The following is a 22,243-nucleotide window of genomic DNA, read 5'->3' as shown; positions in this document are numbered from 1 at the left end:
ATTGGAATCTCCAAGGCAGCCTGCTGAGGCTGGTTACTTGAGCCACCATGTTGGCCCAAGATCCTGTTTTTGTCTTGTTGAATAAGGAAACCCATTATTGCTAACATGTGCTGCAAGAGTTCGTTAGCATTGAGGGTTCCCTCAGGAGTGGGCTAAGTGATGTGATCCCATTTTTCCCTATGAATATTTATAAGCAGACCACATTTGAGTCTATTTATTTTCTGGGATTTTTCTTCTTTTTTATGAGGTTTTCAATTTTATGTCTGAGGTTTTTATTTTCTATTTTTTTAAGGCAAGACTAATTGCGGGGGGAAGGGGGTTGTTTGGTTGTGCAATAGCAACAGCTGTTGTTTTTTTGTGCTTCATTTGGCGCTAGAGTAAAAACAGCAACTTTTTGTTTGTAATAATAACAGATGTGTATAACATTAAATGCAGTCTGTGCTAGAGATGGGAGAACGTGTTCTGAATAAATTTTCAACTCACTTGAAGTTCACGGGTTCAAAATTTACCCACAGAATCGAACTCTGCAAATGTCTTCACATGCCATGAATTTAATTCTATTAAGTTTTGCACAGTCTTGGAGCTCAAAAAAGGCTGTATGCTGTAAAACTCACCAGGCTCTCTTCTAGCAGTACAAAAAGAGGCATGTACACGACCACTGACCATTACCACAGGCTTACATTGTTAGTGGGGAATGCAAAGGCACAAGGAGAGGCAGCAAGGCGGAAAATGGTAAGGATGGGTAGTCAGAAAGGGGATGGGTCAAAGAAAGAAAGAGGTTGGAGGCTGGAAAATGGTAAGGATGGGTAGTCAGAAAGGAGATGGCACAAAGAAAGAGGCTGGAGCAGGTCTAGGGCAAGTGAATAGCAAATTAGGTAAGAAAAGTTCTAAAGAATCTCTGAAATTCAGTCTTGCCAAGTGTTGAGATTACTCCCTTTCTATAAAGTATTTAAGCATGTGTTTAAGTTTAAGCACACACGGAGGGCCTGCTAACTTCAGCAGGACTGGACACATGCTTAATAGCTTTGCTGGATGGGGGCCAGCGTGTACTGCACCTTGCAGGCTGACACTCCAGGTAACAGAGAGGGAATAGCTATGTGGACTCAGTGGTGAGAAAGTAAGACACAGAAACCACAAGCCACAAGGCTCACTAGAGCCCAAGGAAGACTGATTTTACCATAAATATGACAGGAGGGATTGAATTTGCGAGATATATTGCCTCCGCTGCAGATGAAAAGAAGCTAAGACAGACACTTCCTGTAATTACTGATACAGGATTAAACGCTCCAAAAAGAAAAGAATAAAAGAAACAGAAAAATGTGCCTATCCCTATGAAGGAAATTAAAGAAATGGCAGAAACAGTCTTCAAAAACATGTCAGCCTGCCACCAACACATTGGATAACATAAATGGTTGCACAGTATTGGAAAATCCTGCAGAATTACCACTTTGAAATCAATCCTTTCAAGAAATAATTGGCCAAAATCTATGTTGATAAATTAAATAATATTCCATCACCGAAAAAACCCATAACATCATGCAAGGAGTATTAAGACTGCATGGTAAAGCTTTTAAGTCAAGGAATAATATTGTAAGTTCCTTGTGAATCTTCAATCCCTTCACACTCAGTCGTGTGTATCATAACACAGTTTTAATGAGAGAACTTTATGTGGCCTGACACCCTAAGGGACACTAAACAGCATTTTATTCCACAGCAGTCTTCAAGAGTCAGTAGAGACTGCTTACTGCCAGAAATACTGTGAAGAGAGAAAAGAAATGGAGTTCACACCTCTACAGTTTGCAGACACAGCAGGATAACTCTGTGCATGATATCCAGACTTTCAGTATCGGAATCACTAATCTATCTTTATCTTGAATAACGTGGGGTGTTTAATTAATGTTTATAGATTTGTGACAGAATATTTTTTCAAAGAGAGTGGAGCACACATGAAAAGTAATAGATTTAAATCTATTAGCATACATTATTTGCTTTAAAATTACTTGGTGCCCACTTGGAATAGGAAAATAAATCTCACTCTTGAGTTTACATTCTTTCCCCTACTTGTCCTTCCAATCTAGCTTGAAAGAGCAGAAATGTAATGTGTACCTGCAGAGTAGGGTGGGTTTGCGTGCAGCTTACTGTAGCCTCCATTTTAAGGTGTGGAGCAGGCTGACTGGTTAGATACTGCAGGGAATGGTGCTGCAGGGTGACAAAGCTGGTCTTTTCAGCCCTAAGGAAGTGGACCTTGTCTCAGGACTCAGTATGGAGGTCTAGGGCAGTTTAGGACTCCACATTAATCTTGGAACAGATCATGTAATAGCACTGAACAAGTTCGTCACTCAGCTAGGCTGCCGTGGGACTGCAGATGGTGAATTTTTACTCACCACTACTTTCATTTTAGAAGCCACCTTAACTGATCATCTCAATGCTCGAAATTATATATGGATACAGCTGAAGTGATATATTTCACTTAAGAACTATATGAAGTCATATTAGTTATTTGATCTCAGAAGCATCTTCAATGTCTGCAATGCATCAGCACAGGGAAAACACAAAACAAAGAATTTGAAGAGACCTGAAGGGTCCAAGCTCTCACCTCCTGCTTATACTGTGAATGTCGTGAAAAAAACTGGTTGCCATGAGCCACATCAGGTTTCCAGAAAAGCAGCTCCATCTGTTCACACTTCCTAAGATGTACACAACATCTCTTGTGAGGCCCACTAACAGGAGAACTGCCCTCTGCAGTGAGTGCCAGAGGGACAGGAAAAGGATGTCCCTTCTTCTGAGGATGCAAGCGTCACTCTTGCAGCTCACTGGTATCGCAGAACAAAGAGCACTGAGGTACAGGCTCTGTATTCTACCACTGCTTCTGGCTGTCAAAAGTTCACACGTATAAAATTTTACAAACTAGAGTTTGTCATTTAAAATTTTATACCTAGGTGTCTGTGACTCATATTTTCCCCACTGGCTTCCAAGATGGAGAAGGAAACACTGAGAAGGTGTAATGCTAACGACTTGGCTCTGTCCTCTGCAGTTCTGTTCAAAGATCCGCCCCTACATGAGGTGCCATTTAGAGCTCCCTCTTCTGAAAGCTTGAGCCATTAAAACCAAATAATTTGTCAGTAACAGAAATCCAAGAAACAAAGGCTGACTTTAGCTCGAGGTTTCAAGTAATGCTAATTTTTGAAGCAACTGATACAATTACACTACTCTTTGGGTTCACTTCAGACTTTCAAATAAAAAATACTCAGGTTGCAATCTTAGGGCAAGCAGCATGGCTTGATTGTAATAATTTGCTTTGCTTTGTCTAATTTACGTTTTCAACCAAGTATTAAGCCTCATATGCACTGAGAAACTCAAGCAAAACAACCTCCTGTGGCTTGCCTTAACAATATGCATGCTCTTGAAATTTTAACACAGTCGTCTCACCACTCTATGAAGCTATTAAATATAAGTGAAAGAGATGTTCCAGTGCAGGTACTTGGGACAGTGAAAGTTAAAGGAAGGAGGAGAAAAGGAGCACAGAGTCTTCAGAACAAGGACAGAGGTGGGAAGCCCATGTTCAGGGTAGCAGTAGCACACTTGGGGAATGCCAGTCTAAATTAATACGCCAGAGGATCCCTTCTTTCCAGACTGCATGCCCCACTGCCATGCACACACTTCCAAGAAACACTGAAAAAGATAATGCTGGAGAATAAAAGAGAAGTAAGATCTGTTCTTTTAAAAAACTCACATGAGGACAGCTGCTGACTGGAATGCACTGTTTCTTGCGACACTCTGTCTTGCCTTTCACACAAGCACAGATGGTGCAGTTCACAGAGGACCACATCTCTCCATCCTGCAAGAGGGAACATGATATAGTATCAGCTGGGGTGGCAACAAGAAGCTATTTCAGCAATGTATCATTGCACAAGAAAGGATGACTTTCCCTGTTGGCATTGTGTCATTGTTTAGTCTAAATTATTTTGAGGTATCTGTCCATGGCCAGTCAGATTAAAGACAAAGATCAAATTTAGCAGGGTTTTCTTCCCTTTGGTCCTCTAGGTCAGAAATCCATTTTTCCAAAGCTAAGCAAATAATGTTTGCATTTTTCATCAGTGTCCTGATTATTTGCATTGTTTTCTCTGCCGTATGTGTCTGAGATGTGATCGCACCTACCACAAATTTTCATTTAAGCTCACATAATTAGAAAAATCTGATTCATCGGGTTGAGTGACATCTTTAAGTTGTGCATGTGAAAGTATTTGATTAAGATGTCAGCATACAGTGAATTTATTCCCAGATGCAGCATCATTTTGACTTAGGGCAGGAATGGACGAATAATGAATTCTAATTTAGATTACTTACAGCACTTTCACAGATACTTGATCTGCTAAACATCTGAAAATGTTTAGAAGAGATACAGTGCTGAACTTCTCAAATGCAAAGCGGGTAAGACAGTCTATGTATGGCTCTTAAAGTATTAGGTGCAGAGCAAAATATGCCTCATGGTCTTGTCCCCACTTAGTTGGGAAGGATTGCTTGTGGAACTGCCCGGGCTCCTTTTACATAGTGTTGCATTTGCCAAGTGCGGTTCCTATAACATTCTGTCTCACCCACTTACAGTCTTGCGCTAGCCCACTTAGAGCCAAAATGTGCATGCTTTCTGTTTACAGGGCTGCTGTGAAGGAAGGGTGAGGACAGACCTGACAGGAACAGGCAGTCCAACCAGACAGCTGTGAACAATTACATGCCCACCTCAACTTGATGTTCTGACCAGAGCGAAAAACAGACTAAATCTGAAATGCCAAGGAGCCTAACTTATTCAGCACAGCATGCTTAGTCAAAGGCTGTGTCTCCCCTGTCTTTTGTTTCCAGGTTGTTAGGATTGCCTGGTGTTCCTGATGCAGCACATGTTCTTGTGGGCCTCTAATGACCGCTCTCCAAGCATCTGCTGAGGTACCAGCACATATCACAGCTGACTGCAGGTACGCTGATTTTTTTGCCTCACAGCTGTTTTTCCACAGGGTGCACATTCACTGTGCCCATTCTACCTGTGTCAGACCATTAAATTCAACAGAGCGAATGCTGGATTTGCCTTTTTGCACACGAGGCCAGAAATGGGTGTACTGTCTCGTTATTTTTTCTTACTCCATATAATACTTAGTAATATAATAAAATCTTCACAAGAAGCAGAATATTTTAGTTGGGTGCCTAAGAAGCAGACCTTTGTTCCTGAAGCACAATAGCACCAGTGTGAAAGTGCCAATCAGATGGAGTATAGTCTCAGCATACAGTAGGTTCACATGTAATTTCCAGAATAAACACTTCAGCTATGTACACAAAAGATGGAATAAATGGGAAGCAATTCTGGCTGAGCAAACCAAGTATTCACAGAGGATTTAACATTTGATCTGATTCAAGGGTCTTTTAATTCACAGATGGCCCATGAGGTGACAGAATCTTTTTCTGACACCGTGTGAAAAAAAGCCGCACCACTTGAAAAAACAAGCAGGGTCTCAGCAATAGCAGAAGTGTTCTACAGGGAATCCCTTGTGATTTGAAAACATTGGGTGAGAGTGCAGTAGGTAACAGTTATTACATGGCTATCCCAACATGAGATATCAGGAGTGCTGTCCTTAGCAGAGACGTGAAACGTAATAAATCAAGTTGAGTAACTTTGAGCCATGACGAACTTCACACAACTCCTGTTGGCTCAGGTATGGAAGAGACTCTTTAGCTCAGCAGATAAAGCCTATGTACCACTCAGAATATCTTCTCCGTGAACATCAGTGTTTGTCTGGGAAAGCAGAGCGCTACTATCTCTTACTAAAAACACGTTACTTGTCATGAAACAGTAGCTTGAATCTCTGCATACGGAGAGGGAGACAACATGTCACATCAAGGAGGAACTAAGCTTTAACTGCTGTGTATCACAGAATTTACACAAACTCAGAAAAAAAATAGTAGATGGGAAATTCTGCAAAGCTGTGCCTCTGAGTTGTTCCATCATCAACCAGGATGGTGAGAACTCTGCTAAAAAACATGCCATAATATTAACTTACAGGACACTCACATTGTTTCAGCTGTTACAATGGCATCTATTCTTCAGCCACACCTGAAACTTTACCTGGAAGATCTTATTGCCAAACTTGCACACTTTCACTTCCTCGGGAGAGATATATGAGACACACTCCTTGCAGCACTGGTCTTTGTTTTTATTGCATTCACCAGGAAGTAAGCACCTTTTCTTACATATCACTGTTGAATCCTAGGTAAAAGGACAAAAGGAAATAATTAAATCATCACCAAGATGTTTGTGCTCCTGTGTGTCCTTACCACAGCATTTCTACTTGCTCAGTCATTGCATCCACCCAAGCTACAGCCCTTACTGCTTTGAATAGGTCAGCTCAGAAAATAAAAGTTATTTACTGGATTAAGGGAATCTTTTATGGTCTGTGAAGCTAAAGCTCAGCTTGTACTTCTGTTGGCCTGCAAAATCTTACCGATTTGGTGACACTTTAATTTATTTGTGCCTGGGTGCAAAAGTGCAAGTGGTCACAGTATGTTAGAGGGACTAAAAAAAAAACACTGCCCTTCGGCAGAGATGTAGTAATTCACCATTTAGAAACTCCTCTCCCATTGTAATGCAAACTTGAAGAGGATCACATAATCCAAGAAACTTCATTTTGAATCACAGAGTGAGGCATCATGTCTCAGCTGAGGCAGTCAGTAATTTTTTAAACTTTCCTAGCACAACGGCAAGCGCTCTTCAGATCAGGTTCTTGGGGACCACACAAGATGCCAAAGAACAACAGTATCAGGGCTTACAGTTCCACAGCCCTACAAACTACTGCCAGGCCAGACAATCAGTAGCACACGATACCAAAGCACTATGGACTTACCTTGCATGTACACATTGTGCAGTTGTCATAAATAAATGAGGACCCGTTATCATACACATTACTGTGAAAGAGGCAGCTTCCAAATGGGAGGTCAAACACTTTCCTCTGTCCTGAATATAAATAAACAGTAATAGAAAAAGAATGTGATTGAAAAGCTGCCATATTGTCAACAAAAATAGTAGGGCTTGTTGTCACCAGACCAAATTCATGTGAAATGTGTCATTTGCTATGTGTTTCCATTTTGGTGTGAAAAAAATACGTACTTTTAACAGTTCACTGTTCTTCTGCACACATTCATCTGTACAAACGCTGCCGTGGGAGGGAATATAAATATGATTTGTGGCATGTTTATATTGGAAAAATCTTTCTTCTCCTTCTCATCATAAAGTGCACAGTGCAGCTAAAGGAATAAAAAGCACCTACCCTGCAAACTCTTAGGGTAGGTACACTTGAACTAGTTTAAACAGCCTTTAGTTTAATGCAACAACTTATCAAATAAAGCAGCCTTAACTGGTTTCAGCATATCTGCCTCAGGGGTTCACAGCAGCCAAATTAAATCAACTCAGTGACACTGATGCAAAGAAAACAGAGGTGTTGTCCAGTCTCATTAAGACAGCTTGGTGTGCCATGTTCACACAAGGTTGCAAGAAATACAGGTATTTGCATCATTTATGAGCAGAGTGAGGGCAGCACAAGATATTTAGTTTCAATAACCGATAGAACATTTGGGTTTCATGAGAGCGAGGCAAGGTATAGAGCACTACACAGGGAATGCAGCATCAATATCAAATCCTTCCTGAAGTCCTGCAATCCTGCAAGCACTTTCAGATCCAAGATGCAACACACTTTGTGGTTCTGCAAGCTTCTGTCATTCCTCAGCTGCTTTCCTAGTAGGTTATTTTAAACAAGTGGTCAATATGATACATAAACATGAGCTCTTTACAAAAATGCTATACTTCTCTTCCTGGTTTTGAATACCCTCCCCTGTTTAATTTTAGTGCCAGCCAACTAGTAAGTTCTTTTATGAGTGGCTGCCAGTCTCCCGGCTTATCATTTCTGAGGTCTGATGTTAAATAGGCATCAGTTCCGTGGTCGGGAATGGCCACTGTAAGTATATACAAGAAGTCACTAAGTACTAGGTCAATACTTCAGAGCTCTCAAACCATCAGGTCTTGGCACACTGTAATTCCTTCCCTTTTCAATAATTCTTGGTAAATGTAGAACAGCTTAGAAGAAGAAGGTTCCATTTTCCTGTGAGATATAAGCGAACAAAAGGATAAGCACACAGCAAAATCCATTGGATTAGCCTTGAGTTTTTGCAAATCTACTGCTAAAATAACTATTAAACAAAAGTGAAGAAATAATTGCTGTTGTCCAGGTAGACACAATTTGAATATCTCTCTCTTGCAAATTAGTTACCTTGGACTAATCCGTGCTTGCATAACCAGCCTTCCTTTTACTGGATGTGCATCTTTCTGAAAAGGCTTAATTTCTGCTGCAGGACTGACATATGACATCGGTTGAGGATACTCAGTAGCCCTAAGAGGAACTGCTCTACATTCGTGCACCACTTATGGACAAAGTGTAGCCATAGTCCCGCCTATAACTACACTTCTATTGCTCTACATTGGGCTAGGACTTCAACTGCATAACTTATGTCAACGAGTGAACAAAAGTCCAGTTCTCTCTCACACCCTCTTTCCATGCCTTGCAAACCACCCAGCACAATTCTGGGTGGCCAACTCAGTTCAAATAGTTGGTAAAAAACCACTGACAAAGGAGCTACCACTTGAAAAGATGTGGTGGTGAAGATATTGGTTTAATGGTCAGCTTTGTTGGCTCACAACCGCTAGTTAAACTAATAATTCAAGTCCCAGTAGAGTTCGCTGCATTCTTCTATGCTATATACGCTGAGTATCAGGAATTCAATTGCAGGGAGGTCCTCCACATGATACTTTAAAAACCATGTCTCAGCATCCCTGAAAACGTTTCACATTCCCGACTGCTATGCAGTGTGCTAGACATCCCTCGGCTCTACCTCCACTCCAAAACTTTCAATGCCAGACATTGTCTGTTCACAGGTATACGACCTGTTTTAGAGTGAAGACCATATAAAATGAAAATCATTATTATTAGTGAACTGATTTACAGACATTTCTAAGAGGGGGAAAAAAGAACCTGTAGAAAAAACCCTATGAAGCAGTCAAAAAATAAAGCTGGGTTTTGAATGCCTAGATCAAGGAGAGGAAGACTCAGGTGGGAAAAGCATGGGGTGAGGAGAGCAAGGGGAGTTTACAGAAGGAAAGTAAAAATGTCCTCAGCCAAAATTGAAACTCAGCGTTTGGGCTGTTCTCCTGTCCATTTCATTCCTCTACTGTATTACACTCTGGTGCTGTGGTTAAATGTTCCAGGCAGACATTTATCTGTAGCACTTCTCAATTAGCAAATTGTTTCAAGGAGTCAAAAATGTTGAGTATTATGAGAAGCTGGAGCTTGCTGTCTCCAAGGCTAGATCTCTCTGTACCCCTAACCTAGCCCTGGAAAAAGACTTTGGATAGTAGTAAAGATATGGTCAAAATGACAAAAAGTTTCTGTTGAAGAACTGGGAACCAACAGCTCTGAAAATTTTCCAAACCTAGTCATAACCTCATAGACCAAATTAAAGCTAATTTATTTGGTAGGATGTAAGTGCTCCTTGTTTATGAACTGAAGGGACACGTGCTGAGAAACATTAACCTGTGAGATCTGTGGACATGGTAAGAGCAAAATAAGGACTCTTAAAAGTCACTGCCTTCCTTGGAATGACTTGGAAGAACTAGCCCTTCTTAGATGCCTCCAACTTCGTCTTTTAAAATACTTTGGAAAGATGTAATTGAAAATATTCCTGGCTTAAACTGTGATTCCACCTTAAGGCGGCAACCATAAGGCAGACTCCTGAGTTCCTGGCCGCTCTGACAACAGCTTCTAAGAATGCAATTTCAGTCCAGAAGTTTCCCCTGACCTGCATTTCCTCAAAACCAAGAATGCAAATGCACACTTGAATTAAAAATATGAGAGGGCGAGGCGCTTTTCTTGTGGCAAATTCCAACAAAACAATTTGTCCCGCCTCAACCTCCTTTGTAAAACATGTGTAATGAAGGTTGGAAACATCTCCATGTTTGTGTCTCTAAGCAAGCCAACTGGTCCATGCTCAAATGCTCATCTGCAGCTGCTTGCTGAGTACCACACATCACTGACCCCAAGTACCTGAGTAAACCTGCAGCTTATAAACTCCACTGAGCAATACTGTCTCTTCCACCTCCCAGAATTTACCAGTCTTGTAGAATACCAGTATGCAAGATGCTATGCAAAACCATATAATATTAACTACAAAATTCTCAGGGGGAAAAAAACCACTCACCTAAGCATTTGGGGCAACACTGCCCAGCAGGAATGTGACTCAGGTGCTGGGGACATGAAAGAATGGGGCAGACTTCTTGGACGCACTGTGTCCTGCCACCCTGAAGGAAAACAGGCTCAGTTAGGAAAAAAATAAAGCCAAACATCAAGCAGACGTGTATACACCCACATAGACTTGTAACAAGTCTTGAAAAGCCCTAGCCAAAGTAGTATTTGCCAACACAAATTTCTGCTTGCATCAGGCATACAAGGAACGTGTACAACTGTGCTTCAACACTTTCTATATTGCTTGCAGATACCTTGGATTATTCATATTTTTTCATTCTCTCAAGCAATGAATGTAATAGTTGAAGAAACACTTTCTTCCTATCTTATTTCTTGGTGTGGATATGACAAAACCAGGGAGAATAAAATCATTATCCATGAACGTTTCCGGACGTTCAAAAAATTCGTGAGCAATTTTTTTTTACATTATTCTTCACCTCCTGTGCCGTGCCCTTCTAGGCTTGTCTGGGACAGGGATTAAGTGCTGAAGCCAGATGAGAGCAGGTGTTCTTCCACTATGTCCATGACCTCAGAAACCAAATAAGCCAAAATCACATTCTTGTTAGCCTCTGACTCCAACTATGCAAAAACCCAGAAGGTCTGCTTTCTTCAGAGGACTAAAAACCAAGAGGGTATATGAAACTTTGAGAGTGAATGTGGCAAAAAAAAGGAAAAAATAAGCAACCTGGACTGGATATATCCTGGTGTATCAACGAATATCAGAAACAGAGGCAGGCAAAAAGCACAGCAGGGACAAAAGCACAGAATATATGTCTAAGATTAAGTCAGTCAAAAGAGATCTTTGTTCTCATCCTGCTCTGTTGCCTGATTACTTCACTGTACTTATAGAATACTGTGTTTAGCCCTCTACCAACACATGCTCCACATGCTCATGAGGGGTCCAGGTTGTTAAACTTTAAAAATCAGTCCACCTTTGCCTTATCAAAAGAAGTCATCCTTTTCATCTAACCGCCCTGCCTTATTTATCACTCAGAGCTGCAGGCTCATCCCAGCAATAAGGTTCATGTTCCTGGATGCTGTGCTGGAAGTCTTGTGAACAGTCTCCTCCCACCTACATGCTGGATGCCTCTCAGGGCTCTCTGGGGAAAGATGGAAAAAGCTGTTCATTTTGAAGAGCTCTGTGCCTGAAATGATGGTATGCCATTCCACTCCTAATGGCCTCAGTGAATCATGTAAAAAGCTTTTACATACGGGCAGACCCACATACACACTATTGTACAGAAAATAATGTACTGACTGTACCCCCATTCTGTAATAAGTTTTCAGGCCCATGGGGCCACCAAGGCATCCTGAATGCACATGGCTAAGGACTGGTCGTAATTCTTTTACCGCGGCATGCAGGAACACAGAGTTTATTGTAGACTGAAATGACTGTTCTAAATTAAGGGTCAGACCAGAAACTTGACAAAATGAAATGAATTCTTCACTGATGTTCCTTATGATGCTCAGGGAATAGCTCTGTGAGAAGAGACACAGGTGCAGAATGAAAGAGAAAAATACCAAAGAAGGGCTCTCTGAAGCACTGCTGTCATTCAGCCCAGGGAAAAAGGCTAAAAGAAGACAAAGTTCAAATCTCGGTGACAATTCAGCAAATGCGAAAGTCGGGCATGGAGCCCTCAGCCAGCCTGATGACAGGATCAGGGATACACCCCTGGAAGATAAAGCAATGCTCCAACACATGGTGAGCACAAGTCCTTTCTTGCAACCTTGCTTCTGTATTTAATACTCACATATCCTATGCCTCTGTGGAACTGCTCTGGAGTCTTGCTTCTATGACAGATTACATCAAAGCTCGGGCTTAGCACTTTATTGAGACATTGCCTTTGCAGCCTGTTGTATAGATTTTTTTTTTAAATCAAAATGCCATGGATAACATGAAATATTTCTTCATTTCAGCCTTTTGCTTACAGGTCGTTTTTTACACTTTGTATTGGCCCCTGCTCTGCACAAAACTAAGTCCAGTTCCATCTCTCTCTTTACTCCACTGCTACTCTTGCTTCCAGCTGGAATGCTGCTTCTTACCAAGAAACCATTTTCTAACTTGTTGCTGTCCCAGATAGGCTCTTCCAGGCTTGAATATCATTCTAGGGCGCAAGTTCAAAAACAGTCTGAAACAGATCAACCTGTACCGTTTAAAGTGAGAATAATTCTACTTGCCCTACAGAGCTTAGACAGATAGCTCATTGGGTATTATAAGGAAATGTCAAAATCTACACAATATTTCTATTTTCTTAAAAGCCTCAGTCACTGCATTTCAAAACTCAAAAAGCATTCAGAATACCAGCTTTCAAAGTCACATCAGCTAGAGCTGCCAGTGCTTTAAATTACATGGAATAGAGCCATGCAGATAAAACAGTGCAACAAAAGTTCAATTAAAATTCAAGGAAAAAAATAACTCCAGAGAGAAGAAAGGTTGGCTTTGGATGGCCTAAGCCAGGGTGGAAACTGCACAGTAAACACCTTGCCTCCTCCACCTCCGAATTACATCTACAGCTTTTAGCTCACATTTCCGTGTTAAGCATAGCTTCTCCGAGGCAGCCAGAATATTCCAGGTCCAAAGCAACACCTTCCAGTAAAACCAAACCTGAATGGGCAGCCAGCACAGACCAATAAAGTACAAGTGACATCTGCTTCCTGTGAGAAATGCCATTCCAGAGCTAGGCAAATAAATCCTTGAGCGATAGTTACGTGAAGCCTTAATCAGGGGATGCTCCTGCAGTCCACAGTCCTCTGGAGGTAATCGATTTTGTAAGAAATCTACAGTCTACAATGAAAAGATTCATTTTCTACCTCAGAGACAAAAAAAAACACTGTAACTCCTGCTGCCACCTCATGCCTGCAAAACAAAGCAAGAGGCTCCCTGGCATCGGCTCAGAGGGCAGTATGGATTGAGGTATCATCTCATCTCAGTAGCTTCCTCAAGAGACATAAGAGCGGGGAAGATGAAACAGCACTTCCTAACTCTCCCACGAGAGGTCTATCTTTGAGAAAGACAGACAACGAGACTTTCCTAAAACAAAAGCATGGAGCTAGTCTACCTACCCATCCATCCGCTTCTGCTAAGCTCCTGCCTCAATTATGATACTTCACTGTTCCATAAGGACACAAGAGACTTGGCAGAGTTGAGACACATACCCATCCAGGCTCCGGCTGACTTTGCTGGAGACACCGGCTGAAGTATAGAGCGCAGTTTCAGTGCAGGCTACCCACATGCGCGGTGCTCAGCATGTATGCAGCCTGTGTGATAGGACAGAGCGGGAGAAAAATGTCCGCAGAAAAAGAAGGCTATCCAAAAACTCTCTAAAGGTTGGGAGCCTGCTGCAATTAATCTCCAAGAGCCTTGGGCTTCATCTACCACGAGGGTGAGAATAGTGACCATCAACAGCAGAGCTGCCCTTGTCATAACCAGATTTTGAAAGCACTCATGAAATCTCAGGAGAACATACGTTTCCATACTCCCAGCTTGTTTGCTACTGGTAATGAGCATTTCTAAATAATATTTTATACACCTGTTCTTTAATGTTAAAGGTTAACTTCAGTATTATCAAGAACTGTGTTTCTTGTAGGCATCTCATTTTCCATTTCACTTTCAGGCTTTGTCTCTGTGCTTTAGTGAAGCTATAAATCATCTAAAAATGATTCCTCCCTAGTTTTGCCCTGTGTTCACCTTGCGCTTGAAAGGCTCTGCTAAGCCTCCAACGGAAGTAAAAATTCCATTGATTTTGTAGAATATTTTGTCTAAGTGCTGGCATTAGGCTTCAGCCCACAGTGGTTTACATTTATTTTTAACTTCAATTCTAGAAGAAGAGGGAAAGGTTTAATTTTCTACCAGCGAGGCTATCCTTACAGGGAAAAAAACCTATAAAGAAATACCAAAATTACATTTCTCTCAACTCCAGGATAGATACTCGAGACATTTAGTTAGAGCAAGGTCAGACACACACTGTAGCCTCGGCAGGGGTTGCTGTAAGAACTAAGACAGATGTTCAAGGTTGTCTTCAGCTATGAACAAAGATTTAACGCCACCAGGATGAAAAACACCTTTGAAAGTTCAACAGGGTCACTACTGAGCAAGATTGCCCCATGCCAGTGGCAAGAGATGCCAAACAAACACACAACTGTACGAATGTTTGTCTTCAACCGCTCTAGCACAGTGCAGGAGACTACAGCCACTGTGAACATGTTAAGAGATGTTATCATTTTGGTGTCAGCAATGGCATAAAGGCAATGAATAGAAATCTGCTGATAAAGAGACAGACGTATCATTCGAGATTCAGATAATGATGAGTATTACCATTCTGGAAAAAAAAGATTAAGGCATACCAGGACTCCTATTTACTAGAGCACATTTGCTGATGTGTATAAGGCTTCCTACATGAATAGGACCGTATATTGGTTTGCATACACTGTTGGTCACCAGGAGCTCTGACTGACATGTTAACTACTGTGTGTCACTAAAGACTTCCACTACCTCCCAAATGTGTACTAAATATATAAAACAGGTCAGCAACATGTACTATGCAAACAGCTTCAAAACACCCCTGGAATCACATGCTTGTAAACCCGTACCTTGAGTTTACACTCAGATGTACAGTCCCTGATGTGTCGTGTAAGTAGACTTCAGGCACAAAAATGAGAGGATACCATATTTAGAGTGTGGTTTTAATCTTGAAAATAAAATAGGTGTTCTCTCCCAAATCAGATGAAAGATACTTCGGTTCTTCTAAGAATGCTGGTACGGTATGAGGCAGACAGCCTCTGTGAGTAACTTCTCCCTTACACAGTATTTCTGGGTCCCTGAAACAGCCAGGTCATGCACAGTGAGAGCTCTCTGGAAGGGTCACGGGAGGGACAAGGTTTTTAGGAAATGCACAAAGTAGCAAACAGTTCTCAGCATAAAAGCAAACAGCACATCAATCAGTTCAGCAATCAGACAGACAGACAAGCCAGAGCTTCCCACATCCCTACAGCCTGATCTATTGTCTAGACTAGGATTTTTTAAATACCTTTTTAGAAAGTATTGGATAAAATTCAGAATAGAGAGCCTGAGCTTCAGTTCAAAATGACAGGTATTTATACTGTCTCGTGTATGCTAGGTTTTTAAACTCTGGATCTAGATCTCAAACCCTATTTGCTGAGATATCACTGCTATGGGAAGGCTTTAGAAAGTGGTGCTAGTGACAGTCTGAAGTGGTGTCCTAAGAACTGCATGTGCAGCAAATGCTCTAAAGAGCTCACCTTCGTTTTAATACCAGATCATGCAGATTAGTGTGGATATAAACTATTGTCTTAAATGTCTTAAAAATTACCTAAAATCTATGCAGATAAGAAACAGTAAGCTGAAAGTTTCTTATGAATAAATTTCTACAGCAAACTGTGGGGCAAAGTAAAGGCACTATTCTTAAACTATGCTTTCCCACTGTTACCTCTCAGTCTGATGCAAAGGCATTCCTTGACACAGCCAAAAGAAGTCCAAAGAAATCCATCAATTTCTAGCAGGTAAGACTTTGACTCTACCACCTCTCCCTCCATGTGTACCCTTATCATACAAGTAGTTAGGTGTACTGCTTGTGTCATCAACAAGCTGTATTAATAAGAAAGTTTGACTAGTTGTCTCCAACTAACTTAAATTCATGTCCCTAAGTTCCTAGCAAATTGCAAGTGCAGTTGGCAAAGTGTCACAGAGTTAGAACACCTTGACCTAATACCAGGAACTGAAAAGTCTCCCTCTTTTGGAAGTTCATCTTTATGTGGTTGTACACAGCTGCTAAGATATTAACTAAATTATCTATTAGTTAGTAATTTAGTTAGTAAATTGTCTATTAGTTACTAATTATCTATTAGTTAGTAATCACAGAGTTAGAACACCTTGACCTAATACCAGGAAGCAAAAAGCCTCCCTCTTTTGGAAGTTAATCTGTACGTGGTCATATACAGCTGCTAAGATATTAACTAAATTATCTATTAGTTAGTAATTTAGTTAGTAAATTGTCTATTAGTTACTAATTATTTATTAGTAATCACAGAGTCAGAACACTTCGACCTAACACCAGGAACCAAAAAGCCTCCCTCTTTTGGAAGTTAATCTGTATGTGGTTGTATACAACTGCTAAGATATTAACTAAATTATCTATTAGTTATTAATTTAGGGTAGGAGGAAGCCTCTGAATACTGTTATGCTTTCCATCAACTAAATACCATGTGCACAAAGTGACTTTCGTCTTGCCACCTATTCCACTTCTTGACAGCCACGTTTCCTGGGATTGCTTAGATGAAGAAAACAAATTTTCTCTTATTCAGAGGGAAGTGGTGTGCTGTGTTTGTTTGCTGAAATATCACAGCATCCTCCTAGAGAGTGAAGTATGCTGTTCTGGCGTATAGCTCTCGACTTTGAAATCGGACTGCTGGGGAGCTGCTGGTCCTGGCTCTTTCAAGTTTCAAAACACAATTTGCACCGACTCTCCTGTCAGAGGACGTGAAGGACCAGGGTATTTTTACTTCCTTGGGTGAAAGGGAAAACTCTGGAAAATGAGATTTTGGGTTTCACAGTAGCTTGCTTTAAGTATGCACAGACAGAGACACTGCTAAAATTTCACAGTTGCTGGAACTGCAGAAGGGCTCCTCAGGGAAGGTCACACAGCGCTCTGCTCTCAGCTGGGACACTCAGCGCAAGCAGCACTTGGTCATATTTCTCTGGTCTAACAGTGCTGTGTAGAAGTGTTGCTGGGATTATGTTGCATCTGGCTTCACAATCCGGCTGAAATCATATCGTTTGCTGACCCAACAGCCTAGCTGCAGAGTCTAGCAGCTGAACAGCCAGAAGCCCTCTCCCCTCCAGGGCTTACACACTGAGCTCTTGGCTCTGTTGAAAGTGATGTTGTAAATAGCCCCTCTTCACTTGGAAGCCTTCAAAGGTTTCATTGCAGTGTGTACTTTCACCCTTTCAAGCCGATTTCCTACGGAAAGCAGGCTTATGCAGGCACAAACCAGGCACACCTGTAGCTTATGAATCCCTGATCAGTTCCAGCCACAATTAGACCACAAATGGTCAAGAGACTCCTCTGAAAAAGGTATGTAGAGATAAAATAGCAAAAATGAAAATGATATTAAGATCTCAAGGACGTTCAGTTTCTACAAGTTTTGTCAAAGCCAGACTGCTGCAGAGAGTAGGGAGCCCCCAATTTCTTTCCCAGGAGGGACACCAGAAAGCATCCCACAGTGTTAGGCAGCAGCTGGCCATCCAGGCAGCATCTCACAATCACAGAAGGGTCGGGGTTGGAAGGGACCTCTGTGGGTCACCCAGTCCAACCCCCCTGCCGAAGCAGGGTCACCTACAGCAGGCTGCACAGGACCTTGTCCAGGTGGGTCTTGAATATCTCCAGAGAAGGAGACTCCACAACCTCCCTGGGCAGCCTGTGCCAGGGCTCCGTCACCCTCAGAGGGAAGAAGTTCTTCCTCATGTTCAGGTGGAACTTCCTGTGCCTCAGTTTGTGCCCATTGCCCCTTGTCCTGTCACTGGGCACCACTGAAAAGAGTCTGGCCCCATCCTCCTGACACCCACCCTTCAGATATTTACAAGCATTTATAAGGTCCCCTCTCAGCCTTCTCTTCTTCAGGCTAAACAAGCTCAGCTCCCTCAGCCTTTCCTCGTAGGAGAGATGCTCCAGTCCCCTCATCATCCTCACAGCCCTCTGCTACACTCTCTTCAGTAGCTTCTCATCTTTCTTGAACTGGGGAGCCCAGAACTGGACACAGTACTCCAGATGAGGCCTCACTAGGGCAGTGTAGAAGGGAAGGAGAACCTCCATCGACCTGCTGGCCACACTCCTCCTAATGCACCCCAGGATCCCATTGGCCTTCTTGGCAACAAGGGCACGCTGCTGGCTCACGGTTAACCTGTCACCCACCAGCACTCCCAGGTCCCTCTCCACAGAGCTGCTCTCCAGCAGGCCCGCTCCAAGCCTGTACTGGTGCATGGGGTTGTTCCTCCCCAGGTGCAGGACCCTGCACTTGCCCTTGTTGAATTTCATCAGGTTCCTCTGCGCCCAACTCTCCAGCCTGTTTAATTATCCCAGGCACTATTCCCAGCAGTAGATTGTCACTGACTTCTCAGAAATCTTTTCCCAGCAAGAGAGTATCTAAAAAGTTATCTTCATTTTCTCAGCTTTACTGACAATTCTCCATGCTACATAGCAGGTTAGTTCTTGCTTTCAGCATGGAGATGACTGTCTAGCATCTCAAATCCTGCTTTTCCTCTAGTCTGAATCCTTCCACATCACATCCAACACTTCCTGCCATTTCACACACACACTAATCAAAATCTCTTCCTTGCTGCAGATCTTGTTAAACTGATTGCTGCCACTGCACCTTACAGAGTCCATGCTGGGTAGTAGTATTAAAAGGCTTCAGACTTCTGAAATTAAAACTAGCTCTTTTTTAATAGAGAGCTACTTAACAGAAATGCCACAACCACAGGCATCTCTGCATGTACCCTCCACACATGTCTTGGTGTTTTCCATAAATCAGACATCCTTCTACACGCTATGCTTCCACCTCTAATCTCCCTGCCAGTTGCTGCACAGGGCACACTCAGACAGTGCCAAGTCATCTCTCTAAATGCTGCTAGGGAAAACAGGGCAAGGGATCTAGTGCCATACAGCACTCACTGTAGCACAATGCCTTTTTATAATGCTGGAGGTTAGAAGACATGCATCTGGTGGGAGAGGTGGATTTTAAGGCGGGATGTAGGCAAGGACTGCACCAAAGGTGGTACAAAACAGTGGGAGGCTTTCCATTGACTTTCAATCCAGTTTGGATGACAGCATTTTGGACTAAAGTCCCAGAAGTTGCACAGGGCAATGTGAAAAATCAGCCAAGATAACCTCGTAAGCAGGAAAGGGCCAGGAGGGCAGCCCCACGCTGCAGAAAGGAGCAGAGCTTTCCACCACCTTGGGGGTAAAGAGCAGCAACTTCATGGGGACAGCAGAAGGGAAGCAAAGACATTGGCAAGGAAACAGTTCTGGCATGCCACTGCAGGAGAGAGTTCAGCTATTCAAGATCAATTTAGCTGTTACACCAGAGGTCCCCAGTGACTATGGAAGCTTTGCCATGAGCCACATGATTATTTATTTCTCTTCTAAAAAGAACTGTTTCTATGAAAAATTGCAATAAAACATGTTATGCTGGAAATTGTCTGTGGCCAGAAAAGCTATTAAAAACCACTAACAAGCTTCTTCAGCTTATTCACGTCCCACTCCAGATACTAAGAAAGTTAGGATTAAATCCAAGGGACTTTCCTAACTTCAGTTATTAGAAGCAGAGCAGTAGCTCTGTCAAGCAGGTCCTGGGTTCTTGCAGCCACGACTTTTCCCCTGAATCAGTTGGAGGCTGCTTTGCTTTGCTTGGCATCAAGCACACATGAAGCACAGTCCAGTGGGTGTACAGTTGTGTATACACCACCAGTGTATTTGCATAATGTTTCAAATTCCTAACCTGATGCTTGCAAAATGATAATCACTGTCACAACATATTTATATAAATAGCACTCGCTTTTCATAAGATAAACTTGCACAAAGGTTTTCCTTCTTTCTTTTTTTTTTTTGTTTCTGCAGCATAAGCTTTGTGATACTACCTTACAAGCTTTTCTTGCCATGTCCTACAGTAAACAGTGCTCCTCTAAACCCCACACTTTGGCAGCTATCGGCGACTACCTTCACCCCCACTTCCAGTTCCCACATTACGGCGTAGGACTGGCCTCCCTTCTGAGAACAGCTTTTCCTCCTGAACAGTCCATTCGCAGCGATACAGTTATTAAATCCCTCCAGTGTCCCCAGCGTGTTTCTTGCACACGCAGAATACTAGTACCATTGTGGTCCTGAGAAAGGTGACAATTCTGACTCTCACTTCATCATCATTCTTTAAAATACTTGGTCATGACAAGAAACATTACAGATGTATCCGCACAGCTTTGCCTTAGAACATTAGTTTTAAATAATTCACCCTAAGTTATCTGCAGGGCTAAATTGCAAGACTCAAGTGAAATAAAACTCCAAATGCCCAAATTCTGACATCTGGATTTTCAATACAAAATAAAGGCTTTATTTTCAGTGGTGTGGGTACTTTCTTGTAGACAATATGAACTTCATTTCGTCATATGGTTTGAAGCTTCATTTTCTGGAGGTGCAAATGTATAAGCAAGGTCGTGAAAAAAACCAAGCAGGGTTGTTCTTGGAAGAGGAAGAAAGCACACAATTTAGAAGAAGGTGCCTACACACCTGAATTCGGAAAAGTTGTTACTACGTCAAAACCTGCCAGAATAGCCCACATCAAGTCACTGTTCCATTCACAAGCAAAGAGAACAAATCTCCTTCAGTGATTCAGGGCAATGAGGTATTGGAGAGGTTGAGACTTAATCCTTCACCAGCTGTCTCTACAATTTATGGATGCCCTTGCCTGAAGGTTTGATGATAAAGTACATTGATATCTGCAGAACATCCATGGTAAAATAAATCATACTGTTGTAGTAGTAGTAAGGACACTACTTCTAGCTTTTTACAAGACCTTTATACATGCACGCACCCTCCTTAAATGTTATGCTCCAAGTACACTGCTGAGGTAACCTCAGGAAATATAGGATTACATATGCACTGCTTCCTTACAGCATCCATCAAAGGTTTTCATTAACAGGAGATCCTGTTTGTCCGAAGCACTTAGCAAAGAGAGTTAAAAATACACTTTAAAGTGTTATGCAGACTTCAGCAAGAGAAAGTGCTAAACTGCAGCTCATTCAGAGGATTTCTTGGAAATAAAGTTTCAGGAAAACTAGGCTACCTTTATGAAACCAGTAGGTTATGAAACTGTTCCTACAGCGAAACAGTCACAGGGTTAGCTTCAGTCTACCTGAACCGATGTAGGATTAGACTCACTGTAGGCCAACAGTACTTATCTATAGTAATATACCTAATATGACAGTGCACAGTTCCACCGCTTTGTACTACCTAGAGCTGTCCCTCCCCAGAGATACAGCTTGGCTTTACTCCAGGGTAGGGCACACTCTGGCTTGTGATCAATGAAAAGTAACACGTTTTAGTCTTAAACACAAGCCTGAGCAAGGGGTGCTGAGGAATCTGCAGCTTCCCAGGAACAGCCTTGGGAAGAACTTTGATTAGGAATCATTTACAAGTCTCAATTCCTCTACTCTTTCCTCCTTCCTCCAGGGATAATGACTTACAGAAGCATCAGCAGCAAATTCTGACATTTCCCAGTCCTGGTTAGCAAGACTGATAGGGGAATCACAGTTTTTCCCTCCTTCCTAGCTTGCAACCATCTACACATGCATGGGGAGAGGGTGGATGAAACCTTAAGAAGTCCATCCCTCCTTCACACTGCTGCATGGCCCATGACATACTCTCGGGTCTCCCCATTTTTTCTTCCAATTTTTTTTCCAATAAGGTTCATACCCAGCTACTGCTGCTAATTTATAGGTGGGATGCTGTTGCTAATTACTGACTTCTCATAAAGATTGTAGGTTCCTCAGGGACAGCTTAGGCATGATGTAGATCCTACAGAAACATGGGTTTAACCATTTAGGCTCCTATAGCCCACTAGAACTGTCTATATTTTGTTCAGGCCAGCTCTTCTGGCACCTACCTAAGGCCTGCTGCTCTTGTTCTGGATCAGCACCATTATGGCAAGCCAACCAGCAGCTTGGCACTTATCTCCCAGCTAAGCTCATGTGACATTCACAAACTGGACAGTCTTATATCCAAATTCTTTGCAAGACCATATACATAGACCATGTTCAGGCCACAGCACATGGGCAACTTCATTCAAAAAGTCTGCCAGAGGAGTTGGAAATACTTGTATCTGCCTTTCCAATAACATCCTGCTAACCA

General features: G+C 42.2%; 1 protein-coding gene across 4 annotated transcripts in view; it reads right to left on the bottom strand.

The window, feature by feature from the left end:
* The window catches only part of BMPER (BMP binding endothelial regulator), a 152,942-nt gene that overhangs the window by 64,297 nt on the left and 66,402 nt on the right, over window positions 1-22,243 (bottom strand). For all 4 annotated transcript variants that reach the window (XM_075418662.1, XM_075418664.1, XM_075418665.1 and 1 more), the window contains 4 exons: window positions 10,285-10,384; window positions 6,885-6,994; window positions 6,110-6,250; window positions 3,734-3,838 (listed from right to left, as the gene is read on the bottom strand). In XM_075418662.1, coding sequence (XP_075274777.1) covers window positions 3,734-3,838; window positions 6,110-6,250; window positions 6,885-6,994; window positions 10,285-10,384 — 456 coding nt within the window. The remainder of the gene's footprint in view (window positions 1-3,733; window positions 3,839-6,109; window positions 6,251-6,884; window positions 6,995-10,284; window positions 10,385-22,243) is intronic.

The sequence above is a fragment of the Opisthocomus hoazin genome, chromosome 4 (assembly GCF_030867145.1).
Source record: "Opisthocomus hoazin isolate bOpiHoa1 chromosome 4, bOpiHoa1.hap1, whole genome shotgun sequence".
NCBI lineage: Eukaryota > Metazoa > Chordata > Aves > Opisthocomiformes > Opisthocomidae > Opisthocomus > Opisthocomus hoazin.
Note: the sequence above shows the minus strand (reverse complement) of the source record. Positions and strands in the feature narration are given on the sequence as shown.